Genomic DNA, 17,997 nt, shown 5'->3' with positions numbered 1-17,997 from the left:
AGCGGATTTGAGCATAAATCATGACACAAGAGAAGCAAAGAGGGGTCGGGATTCCGTCAGATTTGAGCGGCAATGCCGTAGGATTTAAGAATCGCAAACCCCGTCGGGGTGTAAGCACCGAAGGATTCGCCATCGGATATTACGGCCTTATCACCGTGCCCTAATCCGAGATGCCGTTGAACTTCAACTTGGCGAGGGTAGTATATATATCGCTGGTCAGGAACAACTGACGGTGCATTATAGCATCTCCACAAGTATTCTCTACTATTACACAAGATACCTTAATATTAACTAAGTCCTTGGTCACAATTGACTCATCACAATGGCCCCAACCAACACCGCCGCCTGGCTGAAGTCCGAAAAGGCCTACCCATTGGAAATCGACACAGCACCCTACACCCATCCCGGTGAAAACGAACTCGTAATCAAGAACCACAGCATCGGTCTGAACCTTGTCGACTACGCCCGTCAAGACCTTGGCTCTGCCCTCTTCGCCTGGACCCCCTATCCCGCCATCCTGGGCAGCGACGTTGCAGGGGAAGTAGTTGAAGTCGGACCAGGCACAATCTCCTCCCGATTCAAGCCCGGAGACCGTGTCCTTGGCCTAACCGGTGAGCTCAAAAGCACCCGTTCCTGCCAAGGTGCTTTCCAGACCTACGTTGTGCTCAAAGCACATATGACATCGCCCATTCCATCCAATCTATCCTACGCCGACGCGGCCGGAATCCCTCTTGGCATCTCAACCGCCGCATGTGGCCTCTTCCAGAAAGACTACCTCGCGCTGCAACATCCCATAGCCCCTCAGGCCCCATCAACAGGCCAGACCGTCCTCATCTGGAGCGGATCATCCAGCGTCGGCAGCAACGCTATTCAGCTTGCCGTGGCAGCGGGGTATGAAGTGATTACGACTGCTTCGCCGCGGAATTACGACTTTGTCAAGTCTCTGGGTGCGAGTCACGTCTTCGACTATAAGTCCGAGACGGTGGTTGAGGATATCATTGCTACATTTGCGGGGAAGTGTAGTGCTGGTGCATTGGCTATTGGAACGGGGTCTCCTGAAAAGTGTGGTGAGATTGTGGCGAGGGTCGAGGGGAGGAAGTTTGTTGCGTTGGTGAGTCCGCCGTCTGGACCGTTGGCGGATGGGGTCGAGTCGAAGTTCGTCTTTGGTGGTGACTTGGCTGAGAATGAGGTTGGACCTGCTATCTTTGTGGATTTCTTGCCTGCGGCGTTAAAGGAGGGGAGCTTTGTTAGTGCGCCGAAGGTTGAGGTGGTGAGTGAGGGATTGGAGTCGGTGCAGGAGGCGTTGAATGTTTTGAAGAAGGGCGTTTCGGCAAAGAAGTTGGTTGTTTCGCTGTAGGTGGGTGAGCGATGATGACGGATTAGATTTGTGATTAAAGGTTATCTTGTAATTTAGCGGCTTTCAGACATTGTCAATGTGTTGTTTCTTTTCTATCCAAGCTTATTTGTAATTTGATAGTAGTATCTCTCTATTGTGAGACGTTTGGAGATGACATGATCTTTTATCTTCGAGGCTTGAACAATCATATACATGACTAATTTCTTTTTGTCCGGATATCGTTGGAATCGAGGTGTTAGAGCGTTGCTGGTTCAGTTACCTAGACATTGCATCGACAAAAGTTATATCGCTGCGGAAACAAGTGACAAGTCTGAGAAACGTCATGTCCATTATATAGTTTTTTAGTTGTTTTCGATATACTTACTCGGCCCGATAGCAAGCGAAGGGGCCTAGACCAAATAAATTGAAGCTTCGATGAAACGGTAGACTTCGTATTCGCTAAAACGATACCGAACCGGATACCTAATGCAGACACACTGTCATCTCATAACTTCCTCAGCTGGAACGTGCTGGAACCGTTGTTGCAGACCACTTATTCAATTGGTGGTATACATGACGATGCTTGGAGAGCCCGGGATCGGAGAGGCAGAGAAAAGCCGGGAAGCGGGACCGGGGGCGGATCCTCGGTGGAACCTAATTCCGTAGACTCAATCTTGCCTCAGGATCAATGTGAGACATGTGATTGGCCCGTGATGGCGTATGAGTCAAGGCCGGAAAACTCCCCGGGGGACCAGAGATCGCCATCATCTTGCGTTTCCCGTCTTTTCTTCCTTTTAACTTTCCCTCCTATTCATTTGTGTGTCTCTACTTGCTTCATCTTGATCTCTCCTTCTCCCATTACTTTAACTTCGTTCTTGCTACTTGTTCTGAATCCGTACGTCCGTTAACCAGACGCGCCCATCCAGCATGGTCGCTCAAGCCACCGCCCCCGGGCAATTCCGTCAGTTTCCCCCCTCTTCCCCTCCCCCGCCTTTTAAATGTGAACAGCTACTAAATCCCGTAGAGAGGGCTGACTCCCAACCCGAAAACCCTTATTCGGCTCTCATCACCGATCAAACGATCGTTACCATCCCTTCCTTCACCCTTGAGTCTGGTGTTACCTTGCACAACGTTCCTGTGGCCTACACGACGAGGGGTCAACTCTCCCCCGAACGTGACAATGCATTGGTGATCTGTCATGCTCTCAGTGGTAGTGCGGATGTCGCGGACTGGTGGGGTCCCCTGCTTGGTGGCCCCGGTCAAGCTTTCGATACCTCGCGGTTTTTCGTCGTCTGCTTGAACAGTCTGGGTAGTCCGTACGGAAGTGCCAGTGCCGTGACCTACAAGGACGGCGACCCGTCCAAGGGCTTGTACGGTCCTGAGTTCCCTCTTACTACCGTCCGTGACGATGTAAAGTGAGTTCTCATTCTCTTGTTTTCTTTGTGGTGTAACGGCGTGCTAACAACGCATAGGATTCACAAGATGGTGCTGGATGACATGGGCATCCGTCAAATTGCAGCCGTGGTGGGTGGCTCCATGGGTGGTATGCTTACTCTCGAGTACGCCTACTTTGGCAAGGACTATGTTCGTGCAATCGTTCCTATCGCCACCTCTCCTCGTCATTCGGCTTGGTGTATCAGCTGGGGTGAAGCCCAACGGCAGAGCATCTACAGTGACCCGAAGTATGAGGATGGCTACTACCCGTTTGACGATCCTCCGGCCACCGGATTGGGTGCGGCGCGCATGTCTGCCCTCCTCACCTACCGCAGCCGCAACTCTTTCGAGTCTCGATTTGGCAGAAACGTGCCCGATCCCTCCAAGCGGCAGACCATCAATGGCCAAGAAAGATCGCCTACCCCCCCTAACGAGCACTGGGCTATCCACAACGACGGACACAAGAGTGGACGCAGCTCGCCCGGGCCGCAGTCCGACGCCCAACATTCTGAAGTCCAGTTTCAAGATCCTCAATTCTCTGGTGCCAAGACCTTCAGCAAGACCATCGAGACCAACGGTTCCCAGAAGCGGCTCCCCACCTATTTCTCGGCGCAGTCGTACCTTCGGTACCAGGGCGAGAAATTCGTGAAGCGTTTTGATGCCAATTGCTACATCGCCATCACCCGCAAGCTTGACACGCACGATGTGTCCCGACACCGGGCCAGTCCTTCCGCGGAGAACCCCGTTCGTGAAGCCCTGTCTCAAATTCAGCAGCCTGCTCTGGTTCTAGGTATCGAATCTGATGGACTGTTCACTTTCGACGAACAGAAGGAGATCGCTGCCGGCATTCCGGACTCCCGCCTGAAGCGGATTGAGAGTCCCGAAGGTCACGACGCCTTCCTCCTCCAGTTCGAACAGGTCAACCGTTACATCCTCGAGTTCTTCCGCGAGGTCCTGCCGGACATCATGTCCAAGGCACCTGCCGAAGGAGTCCAGGCTGTGGACGGAGTCAACAAGCTAACCAAGAGCAGCACGTTCGGCGAAGCGGAAGTGGAAGATATCACCGCGTGGTAAACTGACCCTCAGAGTCCTATTAGATGTGGCGCATTAGTTGCAGCCTTTTATTCTGCCTGATGTACCGCGTGGGCATGTCCCGGCCTTTCTCTCGGCCAGAGAGGACGCGCCGGCGGCTTCGGACCCCGCCAGGCTCAGGCGCCTTGGGGAAGTAGCGGTGCGGTCTTGTGATTTATTATCTTAGCCAGTCAGAGAGATGAGCATCCAACTGCCTCTCTCGTTTCCTCTACACAGGTAAGGCTGTAAAAGAAGCATCCAACTGCTCTCCATCAGATAAGCCCTCACCGAGTGTCTTTGCACACGTCAAGACACCGAGGGTGGTGGGCGACCTTGATAAGAAAAGTGTTCGATCGTACATAGATTCGTTATGGTAAATAGATTTGTTTTGTCATCTCTTCCTCAGAGCACCGGTATCCACTACATTAGGAGCCTGGCGGTGTGGCCTTGTAATTAAGGACTCATGTAACCAGACATCCCGCACGAACTCTGCAGACTCAACTTCAAAATCATTCATTCACCTCATCCTACTACACGGAATTACCATCACACCATCATCCTCTCAATATTCTCCATCAACCAGTCCAGCCTTTTCCATCTAGTTCGATTCCCAATCCGCCCAGCAACCATCGTTGCACCAGGAACCTAGGCCAGCTGCAGCTCTGCTCCGCATATGATACCCGCCGTTGGGCCTTACCAGTTCGGTGCCTGAAAGCCCTCCTGAGGTCATTATGGAAGAACCACCAGGGAATATGACGTGGTTGGCGTTGTGAGAACGCCTTGGATAGGCTTTCGGGGATTAAGTACAAGACAGAGCTGGGCTGCTTGCAGAAATTGAAGCGAAATGCGGAGTGCAGATGGGGATGCTGCGTGCGAACTTTGAAGCTGGTTATTAGGTTGGCATGGACGGGTTGAGTCGGGTTAGGATGTGATGTATCATTTTGACTTCCACTCGCTCGGCTGGAATGGTGCTTCAACCTTCCCATAATGCATCACGGAGACGCTTGCTGTACTCCGTACCATGCTGCTTCGGCATTGCGGAGATGTCACAGAGCCTCTGGGACTTGAGTTTCGGGCGAATGGGTCAATATGGATATACTTGAGTCCGGGATACTGAATTCGTCTTGTGTCACAATATCGATCATATTCAGGGTCCGACAGCGTTTCCGCATGCCGGCCGCATGACGGTGATGGCAACTTAAGTACACAGTAGGGCGTTCGATCAACTCTTCCCAGCAGGAAAGGCAGCGGCGAACCGCCTATCAGAAGTTACTGCAGTCCCACTAGGATTGCCTATAAGTGATGGATCTCATTCTTGCTACCCGATCGGTCATTCCACGAAAAGTTTGTCCAGCCCCTTGATTCATCCCTTCTTCCAACCCCAACGGCCCCCTTGCGAAACCGTTGGACAAGGGAAGCGTTCCGTTTGGTGCAACACCCATGCTGTCACACCCAGTTGATTCGTGTGAGACTCATATCCTCGCATTGGGGGATGACTTGGTTTGTCCGATAGCGAGTCTGATGGGAGAACAACCCGCAACTTCTCTGTGACGCTCTGATCAGCACTAGCTACCATTAGAAGTGGAAAAGCGCGGACATCATCATCTCATACGCATCGACCGCTGCATGGCCTACTTTGCTACCCCTCCTTGGCCGGTTTCACCCCTAGCGAATGGCAGCCGGACTGGCTGCATCATCGACAATAGTGCACTGCAAGATTAAGTCCGGGGCCACTACGAGGCAATCAGACGGCGAGGTTTTCAGGCCTGCAGCAGCCCCGTGATGCCGTGTGACAAAGGCTTGCTTTTCTGCAGGGTCTCCTCTTTTCCTGCTTTCTCTTCCCTGGCCGACGGCCTCATCGCACCAACCACGCTCGTTTGCTTTTGCTCACTGGCCTTCCAGTCTCTGATATTTCATTCTTTGGTCCCTCGTTGAGACAGCCGGTGTCCCCAGCGCCGCGGTTGCATTCTATTTACTCCTTGCGATTGATTATTAGAGGTGGTATACCTAGCAGATGGACTGGTCCATTGCTCCTGAGTCATCTTGTTACCTCTCGTCTCTCATAATTTCCGGTGGCTTTTCTTCCCCTGACCTTCAATCGGTCCTCACCCCTCCTTTCCTTGATCTCGACAGCATTCCTCGAATCGCTCCCCACATTCCATCCCACCAGTTCCTGGACAGAACCTGCCTCTTCGAGCGATTCTTTGGCTCAGGAATTGGACTGGGCTGATCTTGAGTATCGCCGGTTTTGGTCCATTTCCCTGGGACTGGTAGCCCAGCGACCGGATTTGTTTTCCTTTGTGTCGCTACTCTCCATATCACGAGTCGTTTGTCGACGCACCATTGCGTCCTTCTACATTGGCTGGCGTCGCCACAGTCTTTCCTGCAGTCTATCTAGCTGATCCCTTTCCGGACCGAACGCCTCTTGTTTCGTCATATTTGCAAACATCAGCCACGATGGAGTTTAGCACGAAGCGACGCACCTCATTTTCTTTTCTGTTCGGGTCACAGGTGTGTATTCCCTTAAACTGCCTCACGATCGTGGCCTAATGTGCTAGCTAGAAACCCACTTTGATAACCCAGCAAAGCCAACCTGCCCATAACCAACCAACCCGTTATTGGGATTTTGTTGATAGCCCTGGCACCTATCAGCCACCATCGCCGTTGGTTGACCGACCAAACATACCTACCGACGTGGAAGAGCAGATTAGAAATGCCTGTTCGTTACTCGTATACAAGATCGGGAAAGGCCAGCAGTCGGGGTCTAGCAAGCGATCTCGCGCGGTCACAACCAATACGACGATGCACGAATCGTCCACGGCGCCTCAAATCGACTCCATGTATGTGTCCCCAAAAGTGGGAGCCGATGTGGCAGCCCTGAAGAACAAGTACGATTCGGGGGTCGCCTTGACCCAACAGCCCAGTATGCAGGCTATGAGGGTTCTCCATTCTCAGACCAGCCAGAACCTCAAGTGCGATAGTCTCAAATCGGGACGAGCGACATCTTCCCACTCAGCACTCCCCAGCGACGGAACACAGTCCTCGAGTGCCCCACCTAGTCGAGCAGGTTATGATAACCAAGTAATAAGTTCAGGAAAATGGAGTAGGGATAGGGGCCAGTGTGTCAAACCTTTCTTGGATGGTTCTGAGTCCGAATCTCATCCGAATGAGGATGGCCCTCAGTTTGTGGATGCTGTTTGCGGTGATGATGTTGAGGTCTATCTGGATCCCGAGACTACACTCATGTCCACTGGCGTCCCTAGCTTTCATTCACCCCATTCAGTCCCCAGCAATAGTGCACCCGGTTTCGGCAAGTCTGTGGATCCATCACCGAACGGCCATTGTGGAGTAGCTGGCTTGGAGACCCCAACCGTTCAACCCCCAGAGTACACGGCTCCGCTGGACCTGGGCGCTTCTGCTATCGAAGAGAGTAAACAACACCCCGGAATTATTATCGACAGCAGCGGCCTAGCACACGTCCTCACGGCTGCAGAAGAAAGCGAACGCGACATGAACATCCAGCAGGCAGTGATGGCCAAGATGAGAACAGGCACAATTGCTAATGCCAGCTCGCCACACCTACCAGTTTACACCGAGTCGACGGACAATGTTTCAAATCTTCGTCCTGGATCTAATGCCTCGAGATTGAAAACCTCATGGTCCACAATGAGCAAGGCAACGAGCCGAAAGCTCAGATCGCGAGGAACCGAGGACGGGCCTGTCAACGATAAAACTGTCTTTCGCAGATTGAAGAATCTTTTCTCGAAGCGCAAACCTGTGAACGTTGTCCCGCCGGTGGGTACCCATTGATGATATAGATAGGACGGATATTCTATGGCCCTGGCTGGCTTTATTTACACAATTGTTACGACTTTCGGTGACAATACTACATTATTCCATTATAACTACTACTTTGTTTCAACATCTAAAGAGACCCGGTGTTGCTGTGTAGCATCGCTCAACCTCATATTCCCGACATATACAAATTCTCCTATCCATGTTAGACCTGTCTGTTCTCCCAGTCAGCGGCTTGGCATTGGCTTTCGGTGACAAGTATCTAGAGCTTCCAATTAATTAGCCTGATATGCATAATAGCAATACATCACCTGTCAGACAATCATTATGCGGTTTTCCTATACAATTACGGTTACTAATGAACTGAATGCTTTACACGGGCTAGGTAACTAGCATATGATGTATCTCTTTTAGAAAGTACGAAGTAAGCATACATGATCCACCCGGGTCGGAAAATATCTAGATATAATTGTAAATAACTGATGATATTGAAGTAACATACATGAGATTCCCATCCTCTTACTGTTGTGAGTGCTCCATGACTAAATGAAGTTATTCATCTAGATGCATAATGTGACTAGTAGTACATTTCACAGGGTTAAAAGCTTTGAACTGCTACAGTTGAACGGCATAAATATATACTACTAGAAAGGAAGAGTACCAGTCCCTATCACATTTTCAGCAGAGCCTGACTTGATACTCCGCATCTGATATCAACATTGAAACCATTGTTTCCATCCCTTCATCCCCATGATCGAGCTCACTTCCTCCCATTGTGCAATATGAAAACGTGGATAATACAGAACACCAGGCCTTTCTCCCTCTCTCCATCTCACACCATTCTTCCTTCCCTCTTATATCCCTGTTCGCATCAACCCACCTCCATACATCACCTCCTCTTATCACCCTTCCCTCTTCCGTATAACCCTTATCCCTGCTCTCCAAGTCATTATCCTGAGCCTCCGAGCCATGGTTTCGGAGGTTGCTATCACGAAGCAAAGTCAGTACGAAGTTGATAATAGAGACCGGCTCAACTCATGGCGTAGCAATGGTCGAAGGTGTGACTTGCATTTTCCAAATATCTCTTGATAATCTCATCTCGCTCCCTTCCCTCTCTCTGTCTCCAACGCCCCCTGGACGTCTATAAAACCCGTCGGATCGAATTCGTCGAGGCGAGATGAAAAGATAAATCAATGTCCTATAGCAACGGTCAATATATATCAGAAACAAAGGGATTCTTTCAACTCACAGGTTGATGCCGTATACCGTGCTAAGCTTCATCGGCAAGCTCGTCAAGTCGATGCGATGCGGATCATCGTGAAACGGTCAGTCCTAGACAAACGGCCAGCATGGTTCTATAGAGAGAGGACCCTCCCACCCGCCCGCCACACCCACCCTGTAAACCCACCCAAAACCCCCTCTTCTCTCCCCTATTCACCTCCCCCTCCACCTCCACCTCCGCTCCCTCCTCTTGCCCCCATCTGCCCCCGCATCCTCCTCTTCCTCATACTCACCCATTTCCACGTCGCGACCTCGAGATGGGGGCATTGCACGTGACTTTCCGATGTGATGGCGTCTGATCAATAGCTCTAAATAGAGCCTCAACACACCGAAAAGCACGTTGCAAATCACGATCACGAAGATCGCGAGGAACAGCCACAAGAAGTGACTGGGGTCCAACTTCTGCCAAAACGAGAGTGTGGCGTTGGCACCTACCGCCTCAGCCATAACTATCTAAAGAAAAAAAAATTGAAAAAAACCTATATAAAAGAGAATGTGGGGTAATGAACGAGATGGATAAGAGTGAATGTCGCAAAGAGTGACTTAATGCTGTGTGAAACGAGCGTTGTCAAACGAGCGACTGTTTTCAAGAACAAGAAGAAGAGAAAAGAGAGGGGATCCAAAGCCTACGAAGATGGTTTGCCTGCCGCTGAGCGAGTTATTGATATTTGAGGAAGGTGCTGTCTGTACTAAAGGGAAAGCGCCTCCTAGCACATAGCAGGAAGAGCAGGATGGGGAGTATAGAACCCCCAGAATTGGATACAGCAAGCACACTCCACCGTGCAATGACCATGCACCCTGAAGTGTGCCTTTGAGTGTGTTTTCCTCCATAATCTTGGTCGTTGATATTCAATCAGAACTTTCTCGCAGCATCCACAAGTACGGCCACAGCAACCCCCCAGATCAGCACACTTTCTCCGGTCTTCAACCCACTTAAACGTCCGGCCAGTGTCGTCTCTATGCCAGCGGGGGGCCATAGCATATGTGACCCACCAACTCCTACTATCTGTAAGTTTTTGTTTGATCGCCTCCAAGCGAATTCGATTCTTCACAAACTCTTCGCGCAGCTTGGCCAGATCTTGTTCGAATTCCTCTGGGGATCTGCTCGAGTAGGGTGGTGGAACATCTGCTGCCTGCGTCGCTTCATGGCAGGAACTGCACATCTCCTCCTGGTACCGGCACTGCTCGCACCGACGCCGCCGAAACTGCTGTCTCTGCTCTTGCTGTTGTTGCTCTTCAGCCGTCTTTTTCTCATTCTGCAGACGACGCTGTCGCTGTATAATGGCAAACCCCAGCGTTTCCTCATCATTGAACTCGGTTATCCATTTCTTGACTGGATCTTTTGGGATGCCATAGCGAATATGGACTTTGATTTCCTGAAGACGTTTTTTGTAGTAATATTCGCATCTGGGCTCTCCCCGAAGCCAGGACCAGAATCGCATCTTGGATGATGAGAGTGATGAGAGTAGTAGGAGTAGTCAGAGTGATGAGAGCGATGAGGGTGATGAGAGGTGAGCAGAAAGAAAATGGCAAAGCTGGAGGAAGGGTGATATAGCAGAGTTTTCAGCTATTACACATCATGATACAGTGATGACTGGGGATATGGTGCGCACGTAGGTCATATATAGCACATAACCACCCCTTCCACATTTTTCAGGCCAACACCTTAGTCGGGTCTTGTAAGTCGAATTTGCAAATGGAGAAGTCAAGTCATATACCCTCTTTTTTTTTTTTTTTTTTTTTTTTTTTTTTTTTTTTTTTTTTGGTATTTGGTCGAATGTCACCACACACATCTTATCCAATGGCATCCTCTCACCAATGCTGAAATCGATGAATCTTGAAGCAGTGCATAGACCCATGCGTCGCTTATTTGCGTGTTCGATACAGCGATTTGAATCAAGGTTCGTCTTTTTTATGCAGACCAGACATGAATAGACTCGCAGACTTTTGTATCCCATTGTACATGCGTTCTGTCCTCGCGCATGCTCTATCTTACTTGCCGGATGGACTCCGATCTCTGTATCCTCATATCTATCTGTAATATTCCCTTCCCAATTCTTGTCATAATTAAAGCTGGACAACTCCCACGCGGGCAATGTAGTACTTAGGATAATAAAGATACTTGGACCTACTGGAAGTGCAATGTACACTGATAATCAGCATACACTGGTTGCGAAGGTGTAAGTACAATAAGTATCAACATGGTCCACGTTGTATAAGAGCTTAAGAAAATTGTCCGCGATGTCTCGATCCGAGCTCAAACTGGTTTGAATAAATCATTAGTTTGAGATGAGCTTGGTTTTCTTGAACAAAGGCATATTAGCTCGTCCCTGGACTTCATGAGTGTTTCGACTAGTGTGCTCGTCCACGGGAATGTTTGCAGCGACTTTTCACTAAACTAATGGATCTTAATCCATGTTTGCGCAGTCATTATGGTTTATCAGCCACTCGAAAGGCGCATAGTTAGTGGTCCTCGTGACCGAGTGGAATCGAAGAAAGTACTTGACCTGTGCCACAGGAATATTCCATCTACTGTAGGGGCTCGTGCAACGACGGATGAGAAAAGTTCTGAATATCTAACGTTAATTATCATTTGTGGGAATTCTGCTTCTTTCTTGGCTGCTGTTGTCAAGTGATGGGCCCATTACCCTTTCAGAAACCATCAAAACCCTTGCACTCTACAGACAATTTTAATGATTTGCGATTGCGTTTCCTTGGGCTGGTCAGCTAGACAATAAATACAGTAATGGCTGTATATTGGCATATCCCTTCTTTATACCCTGAAACGGTAAATTGTAGTTAGAAGGTGAAAATTGTTTGTCCAACGTTAGTCAAAAGGATGTCCTCATTGTCCAACTATTTCCTGAGGTGACTGTCCTCATAAGTACTAGGTGTATTTATTCCTCACCAGAAGAAAGAAACCAGAGCCATTGAGAAGCTCGATGAAGGCTGCATTCACAGGATCTTCATCAGTCCATTTATCTTCAAAATCATGTGCGATTTTCTGTAGCATTAGCACTGGCCTGAGAAAAAAGCCCAGTTGATCACTGGGTGTTCGATATGTGGGCTGCTATTGATTGTAACAGATTTCGAGCCTGGGTAATCAGGAAACCGGCCGAGATGCCAAACTGGGCATTGACCATAAATTCTTGCTTTTATCACTCGGGGCAGAGAATACGCGAGAAAAATATCTCACGAGATACGTTGTATCCCGACTCTAGATCAGGCCATGAGCGAAGGCTCTTGCCTACAATATTGTAGGTCGTAATCTCTGTCCCACTGGGCTTGGGATTTCGGGCACGTAAACTACATTGTCTTTTGTGCACAACCTTGCACAGTATTCCATAGAAATTTCTCAACCGGACACCACGAAGAATTAGCTTGCCGAGCTCGAACCCTGGCCGGCTCGGCCTCCGTGCCACCGTGCATAAGTTGCTTGTAGATGCGCATATAGGCCTTGGTGCGCGCGCTTCTGTCTTCGACGAGGAGGCGAATTGCTGTCCAGGAAGGGTCTCTCCTAGCGAGATGGTCATCGTGATCTTTCTGGAACGTGTGCTCACTTATAGCCTGCTGGACGACCCATTCCTTGTTGAGTTTTATGATTGATCTTGGGTCAATCTCACCCTGTGAGAACCATTTAGAACGCATCGTTGCTGTAGGCTTATTCCGAGGCATGAAATGAAATGATTTCGAAGTAGGATATTGCGTATCGCGATAGACATCAAGTCTCTGTAACAGATTATAAGCATATATTAGACTTGACGCGACGCATGACTTGATTATGATATAGTCATCGAGGGAATTTATCAGGGCGACCAAGTGGGTAAAACTGAAATGTTTACATCTGTAGCTCATTTAACAGTATTTGCCGGAAAGTTCTAGTGGCCATGCATGTTCCGACGGTAGCTCATAATGACAAGGTAACTTAGTCCACTAAACAAGGCCCCTTGGGAAATGAGTGTATTTCCACCGTGGACGCCTTTCCATCGTCTGGCAGTCGACATGGCTCTAGGCAGATCTTTCCATTGTCCCATATTCCACGCACCGTCGAGGCTAAGGGTGATGATTTGCGAGCTTCTTGTGTGTTCCAGTCGCAAGATCGCGATTTTCCAAGCCTCAATATTCTGCACGGGCCAGAGCATCTCCCGTCTTTATTGAACAAGTGGTTTTCGGAATGACCAGCTGTCTTGCCTAGAGGAATTGGGAAAATGTGTGCGACTTCGACTTTGATGGGATCGACCGTTATTATGAGAAGGCATTTCTTATTGTCCCGTTCATATGACTGTTTCTATTCGATGTTTAAAACATATCCTGTCGCTATTGTGAGCCACATTTGGGTAATAGAAATAGAGCGCGAGTAGTCTTCGAGCTCGCTGTAGCATGTAGTGTCAAATGCCATTAACATGAGTACAGCAACGAACTCTTGTACCTTGGATGGGCTTGGTTATTTCGATATCCCTGGTGGCTTCGTAACATATCTCGTATTGGTGGAGAGGCATAGGATATCGAGAGATAATGTTGGAATAAGCGGCGCCGGGCCTGCCTCATGCTTCTTGTCATGAATCATACTAATGTGGCAGTAGTCTTCTCGAGATTCCAAGATAGTAAGGTACGGTAGATGTATTTATATTCACATTATCAGTAGATGATCATATTCATAATTTTATGAAGATTATTAATTTAATGTTATAGATGCAGCAAGGCCAAGGCTGAAGATGAGGATGTAGGAGGAAGAAAAGAGAAGAAGCTGCGAAGGGAAATGGGGACATTTATATGCCTATCCGAGTACGGTGGTGAATCTTCAGGAAGAGGTAATAGGGCTTCATTCCCGTCCTTGGTTCTGGAATTATTGTCAATCAATCCATGTTGGTATTCATGTCTTTGCCTTCACTAGCTCTATCACTGTCTTCCTTCACCCTTTCTGGGATGGGAATGCACCGGAATTGAGTTTTGGTCAGATGCGAGACGATCTGGCTTGGATAGAGGGACGGGGGTCTGTTTGGTTCAGCAGTTAATCAATTGATTCTCCAAGATCACCGTTGCGTATTAGGAGTTTGTAGCAGGCACGGCACTGAAAAGATGATCTTAGTCCACCAAGGTTTGATTATGTAGTAGCGGCTAGTTTTAAACTTTCCAAAGAATAGGTGGCTATATGCGTTTCAATCCGCCTTATACTTCTCCAACACCCCCTCTCCTTCATCATCCGATTCCCCCAGTCCATCATTAAGAGCACCCAACACAGCGTCCAAGTCCCTCCCGTTTCCTAACTCGTCTAAAACGAACAACAGATTCTTCGTCTTTACAACCGGCCCTTCTGTCGTTTTAATTAGCATCGAGAGAGGCCTCGGTGCCATTACAGATCTCTCTACCTCCAGATACAGCCCTATTCGTGACCCAGAGGGCGAAAGCGACGTGGAGGGCTGCGAGTCAGCCAACGCGAGCAGACCATCACCTTCTTCTGCCGAGATACCCTGGGGAGGTTCATCAGAGACCCTATACACCAGAGTCATCCGAAGCCCGAGAGGCATTTCCTCCTCAACGACAACCTCTCTGGCTTCGTGGTGAGAAATCATGCGAGCTTTGCATTTTGTCGCGGAAGGGCCGGGATTGGAACCTGATGCTGGGCCAACTTGGATTTCTGTAGTGCTAGGGCCGGTTTGGTTTTCAAAGATGAGGTTTTCTGGATCGTTAACGGTTTGGGGCCAAAATATGTTTGCAAGGGTGGAGTGGTTGTGGAGGATTTGTTGGACGTCATCTAAGTTGACGGTGGAGGGGATGTGATAGTATGAAGTCTTGGCGTGCTTGGTTGAGTAAAAGACTAGTTGGTTGTTAATAATCTATATTATGATTTATGATCCACCGAGGCTAATAACTTGGGACTAGAGGGTGAGGTTGGGGGTTAAAGTGACTAACAGGAATTCATGGTGATGGCGGGGATGCCGAGTGACGGGAATTTGTTGGGCTCGAGCGATTATGATAGCATGCTTCAGATTTAGTGTAGCCGGAAGGGTCGGAAGCAGCTGGGATGTTTGGAGTGAGGTAGTAGTGTGTTTGGTAATTGCAGATTAGTGTAGAGAGGACGGAAAAGCGATAGTAATTGGGAAAGATGATGCGACAACGTTCCGTGGGACAAACGGCGGAGATGCAGGAAGGCAGGCGGCTCTAAGCGACTGGAGAAGTCCCTGCCAAGAGGAGGGGAGAGAAACACATGAAGATATTCCTTAGAATAAGCAGTAAACCGTTAAATTCCAGACGACAAAAAGACGGTGACGGAATTTACTAGTCTGGTGGGTCTGAGATCCTTCCACTTTGTGGCCTGCAATTGTCACATTCTTTAACAGACATGCTGCCATATATCAGTCACAAATCCCTCTCATTGATATCATCTGCTGTTCAGATTAGAGGGCGCAACCCTTCAGATATTTACATGGTGCGAGTCCACTCGACCTTCCGCATCTATATCAGTGACCTCCCAGTGAATGTCTGTCTTAAGCATAATGCCATCCCCATCATGTAATGCATCTTGGCTCTCTCCTAGCCGGCTTTCGCTCACATCTTGACGGGACACTCTGCAGAAAGGTGCGCTGAATCTCTTTGCATTGCTCTGTCCTGGGTAAGTTGGATTGTGCGCGTAGGAGGGGCCCAGAATTTGTGGGAGGTAACGCTTCACAAAGACATATAATGCCGGAGTGGAGCCACAGAATATGGCTACGGGATGCTTTATTAGTACGAAGCCTGACGTGTCGGGGAGGAAAAATGGTACGTACCGACGTAGGCTTCGATGCCACACCAGTTAAGCGAGGCAGCGAGGACGTATGTTTCATCTGGATTGTTGGCTAGTTGCAAGACGGTGTTGTATCTCACGCAAGCAGCTGCATTAGTTAATCCGAAACTGTTCTAAGGGGGAAAAAAGAGACGAGGAAAAATAAACAAAAAGGCACGGATAATGTAATGAGCAACCTACCAGCTATAGACAGAAGGCCCACGCTGAAAACTCCCAGTACTGCAATCTTCTTGCGCTGTAAGATGTTAATCAATAGGTGGCAAAGAATTGGAAATGGTATCTTTGTACTTACCAAAGAGATACGAACACGCCATAGCATCGGAATGGGAACAGCCCAGATGAGAATATCCATGACAATGACGAGGATGCCATTGACCTCGTAGAACTTCTGCTGGGACGCCGTTGACATACAATGTCCGGACTTGGTAGAATTCCAAAATTTAGAAGGAGGTATGCAGGAGAGTGTATCAACGAAGAAGCTTGAGATTGATACCCCTAGAACGATGAAGATGACCGAGTACACAAGCCATTGCATGAAACGTCGTGTTTCCAGCCGGAGATAAAACCAAAGAAGGGATAGCTTGATGAAGCACAGGCCGAGCACGTAGAGGAGGCGTGTAGCCCATATACACTGGTTATAGTCAGTGGGTCGTCGTCTTCCTCGGTATTGGTGTTATAACTTGCCTTGAACATAGGAACCTGGTCTTCAATATGGACATCTGAATCTTTGTTTCGCATTAGAAGGGCGTAAAGTCAAGCAAATCAGTAGAAGGCGTACAGTGTTTTCCAACCCCATAGTATGCAGCTGCCACGGTCAGTAACTCAATTACTTAAGACGTATGTACGTGCCTGGACCTACCCACAATTGAGGCGATAGAAAGACCGTATGTAAGCATCTGACCCCAAAGTCAACAACTTGACGGAACATCGAAATGGTACTATCTGGCTTACCGTTCCGATCACCATGAGCACTGCATGTTCATTAGATTTATCAAAGGACCTAGGTACAATAGTCGGCTCACCGTCATCAGCACCCCACGCACGCAGCAAAAGCGTTCTTACATAGACGCGAAGGGCAATTACAACGGAGGTAAATGCCATAAATGCTACTCCAATTCCAAGCACTGTCGTTTGCTGCCCTGTGAAGGACGTTCCCTTTCCCAGCGATCGCGACAGCATCTTGAGTCCCTGCAACGACAGCCAATGCCCAAGAGGCCTCGCTCGCGATCAAAGTGCGCCATTCTTTTATATTACTTTGGCTGAGACCGACCTTGGAGCTGAAAAAACGGCTGATTGCATTGGCCTAACTAACCAGGGTCATGCCGGTAGGCCAATGTTCCAGACTTCTGTGGAGGGGGCAAATTAGCAGGGGAGCCTCAAGTACTTGATTGGGCTACGATGGGTGTAAGTACAAGGATGCTGTTATGTTGTCGCTAGCTACTATAGTACTCGGCCGGAAGGAAAGGATCAACACTTTACAATGGTACTTCCTGCCTCGGAGTTCGGGTTGGACAGAGGACGTTCATGGGCCGATCGAATGAGGCCGAGAGAATGCACAACCAATGAAGGCAGGAGATATATCTAGGCTCAGGTCCCACCGTAAGCACGGGTGAATCGCATCGCGGACTAGATGCACTTTAGTTTTATTGTCGATGAGTGGTTTAGTTGAAAAGCCCACAGCGGGATGGCTTGATCCTGGTCCTATAATGGGTCTAGCGCCCTGTCACGGGGACTAGCTTGTTTGGTGGTCTCTCATGTCTCCTCCCCCTTTGCTTGTTCTCCTTCTTCCTTCTTCCCTCCCTCTCAGTCTAGTACCCACTACTTCTGACCTGACTTTAGATTTACCACATGGCTCTACTGAATTCGATAGAGGGAAGTTTCGTGACTAAAGCAACTCTCTTTGGGCGCATCTAGAAACCAGCCCGCAATTCCGAAGGCTGCCATAAGGCGCAACGGGCTTTCGGCTGTGGAACTAAACCCACAAATGAAAGCACTACGGGTCGCCGGACCTAGTCTAAATGAATCCCACATTTTTAGCCAGCTGAGGCAAAAGACCGGTTCGTTGCGGCCTGGTGGGGCGAAGGAACGGCCTTAAAATGGTGCGCTCACGGGTGGATATGAGGGCCAATCCAAGACCTAACTAGGGCAAGGGGAAACTTGGACACAGTAGCTGGCAACGGAAAGCATGCGCACAGTCGATCCCATCATTAATCTAATTCACGGACCGGGCCATGTCCGGGCATTGTAAGGCATTCCACTATACCTGTCAGAGGCTTCGAACCAGCGCCAATCTGAC

At 49.1% G+C, this 17,997-nt stretch overlaps 6 protein-coding genes across 6 annotated transcripts; 3 read left to right on the top strand and 3 right to left on the bottom strand.

Annotated features, from left to right (window-relative positions):
* Positions 1–316: 316 nt before the first annotated feature.
* On the top strand, positions 317–1,357 carry BDQ94DRAFT_177290 (zinc-binding alcohol dehydrogenase family protein; the record flags this gene model as incomplete). The annotated part of the gene is made up of 1 exon (XM_026772872.1): positions 317–1,357. Exon 1 carries the CDS (start codon positions 323–325, stop codon positions 1,355–1,357), a length of 1,035 nt encoding a protein of 344 aa, XP_026628176.1. The 5' UTR covers positions 317–322.
* A 758-nt stretch (positions 1,358–2,115) lies between these two features.
* Positions 2,116–4,338, top strand: met2 (homoserine O-acetyltransferase). Its single transcript, XM_026765595.1, has 3 exons — positions 2,116–2,297; positions 2,361–2,751; positions 2,809–4,338. The coding sequence occupies exons 1-3, from the start codon at positions 2,264–2,266 to the stop codon at positions 3,842–3,844; spliced, it is 1,461 nt and encodes a 486-aa protein (XP_026628175.1). The 5' UTR covers positions 2,116–2,263; the 3' UTR covers positions 3,845–4,338.
* A 1,960-nt stretch (positions 4,339–6,298) lies between these two features.
* On the top strand, positions 6,299–7,651 carry BDQ94DRAFT_168825 (uncharacterized protein; the record flags this gene model as incomplete). The annotated part of the gene is made up of 2 exons (XM_026771166.1): positions 6,299–6,352; positions 6,404–7,651. 2 exons carry the CDS (start codon positions 6,299–6,301, stop codon positions 7,649–7,651), a joined length of 1,302 nt encoding a protein of 433 aa, XP_026628174.1.
* Positions 7,652–9,874: 2,223 nt separating this feature from the next.
* On the bottom strand, positions 9,875–10,359 carry BDQ94DRAFT_168824 (uncharacterized protein; the record flags this gene model as incomplete). Its single annotated transcript, XM_026771165.1, has 2 exons — positions 9,875–9,916; positions 9,970–10,359. The coding sequence occupies 2 exons, from the start codon at positions 10,357–10,359 to the stop codon at positions 9,875–9,877; spliced, it is 432 nt and encodes a 143-aa protein (XP_026628173.1).
* Positions 10,360–11,804: 1,445 nt separating this feature from the next.
* On the bottom strand, positions 11,805–12,565 carry BDQ94DRAFT_168823 (uncharacterized protein; the record flags this gene model as incomplete). Its single annotated transcript, XM_026771164.1, has 2 exons — positions 11,805–11,921; positions 12,314–12,565. 2 exons carry the CDS (start codon positions 12,563–12,565, stop codon positions 11,805–11,807), a joined length of 369 nt encoding a protein of 122 aa, XP_026628172.1.
* A 1,511-nt stretch (positions 12,566–14,076) lies between these two features.
* Positions 14,077–16,880, bottom strand: BDQ94DRAFT_158497 (uncharacterized protein; the record flags this gene model as incomplete). Its single annotated transcript, XM_026768958.1, has 8 exons — positions 14,077–14,735; positions 14,866–15,079; positions 15,345–15,625; positions 15,685–15,789; positions 15,882–15,936; positions 15,994–16,332; positions 16,480–16,506; positions 16,653–16,880. The coding sequence occupies 8 exons, from the start codon at positions 16,878–16,880 to the stop codon at positions 14,077–14,079; spliced, it is 1,908 nt and encodes a 635-aa protein (XP_026628171.1).
* Between the last annotated feature and the right edge of the window lie 1,117 nt (positions 16,881–17,997).

This window comes from Aspergillus welwitschiae, assembly GCF_003344945.1.
Source record: "Aspergillus welwitschiae strain CBS 139.54b unplaced genomic scaffold BDQ94scaffold_10, whole genome shotgun sequence".
In the NCBI taxonomy this organism is placed as follows: domain Eukaryota; kingdom Fungi; phylum Ascomycota; class Eurotiomycetes; order Eurotiales; family Aspergillaceae; genus Aspergillus; species Aspergillus welwitschiae.
Note: the sequence above shows the minus strand (reverse complement) of the source record. Positions and strands in the feature narration are given on the sequence as shown.

What these genes read in the sequence shown, in the direction of transcription:
- met2 (XM_026765595.1), top strand. Translation starts at nt 2,264, where the DNA reads ATGGTCGCTCAAGCCACCGCCCCCGGGCAATTCC. An exon ending in CACCGCCCCCGGGCAATTCC is followed by an intron (nt 2,298 to 2,360) that starts GTCAGTTTCCCC and finishes TAAATCCCGTAG; the next exon opens with AGAGGGCTGACTCCCAACCC. An exon ending in ACCGTCCGTGACGATGTAAA is followed by an intron (nt 2,752 to 2,808) that starts GTGAGTTCTCAT and finishes AACAACGCATAG; the next exon opens with GATTCACAAGATGGTGCTGG.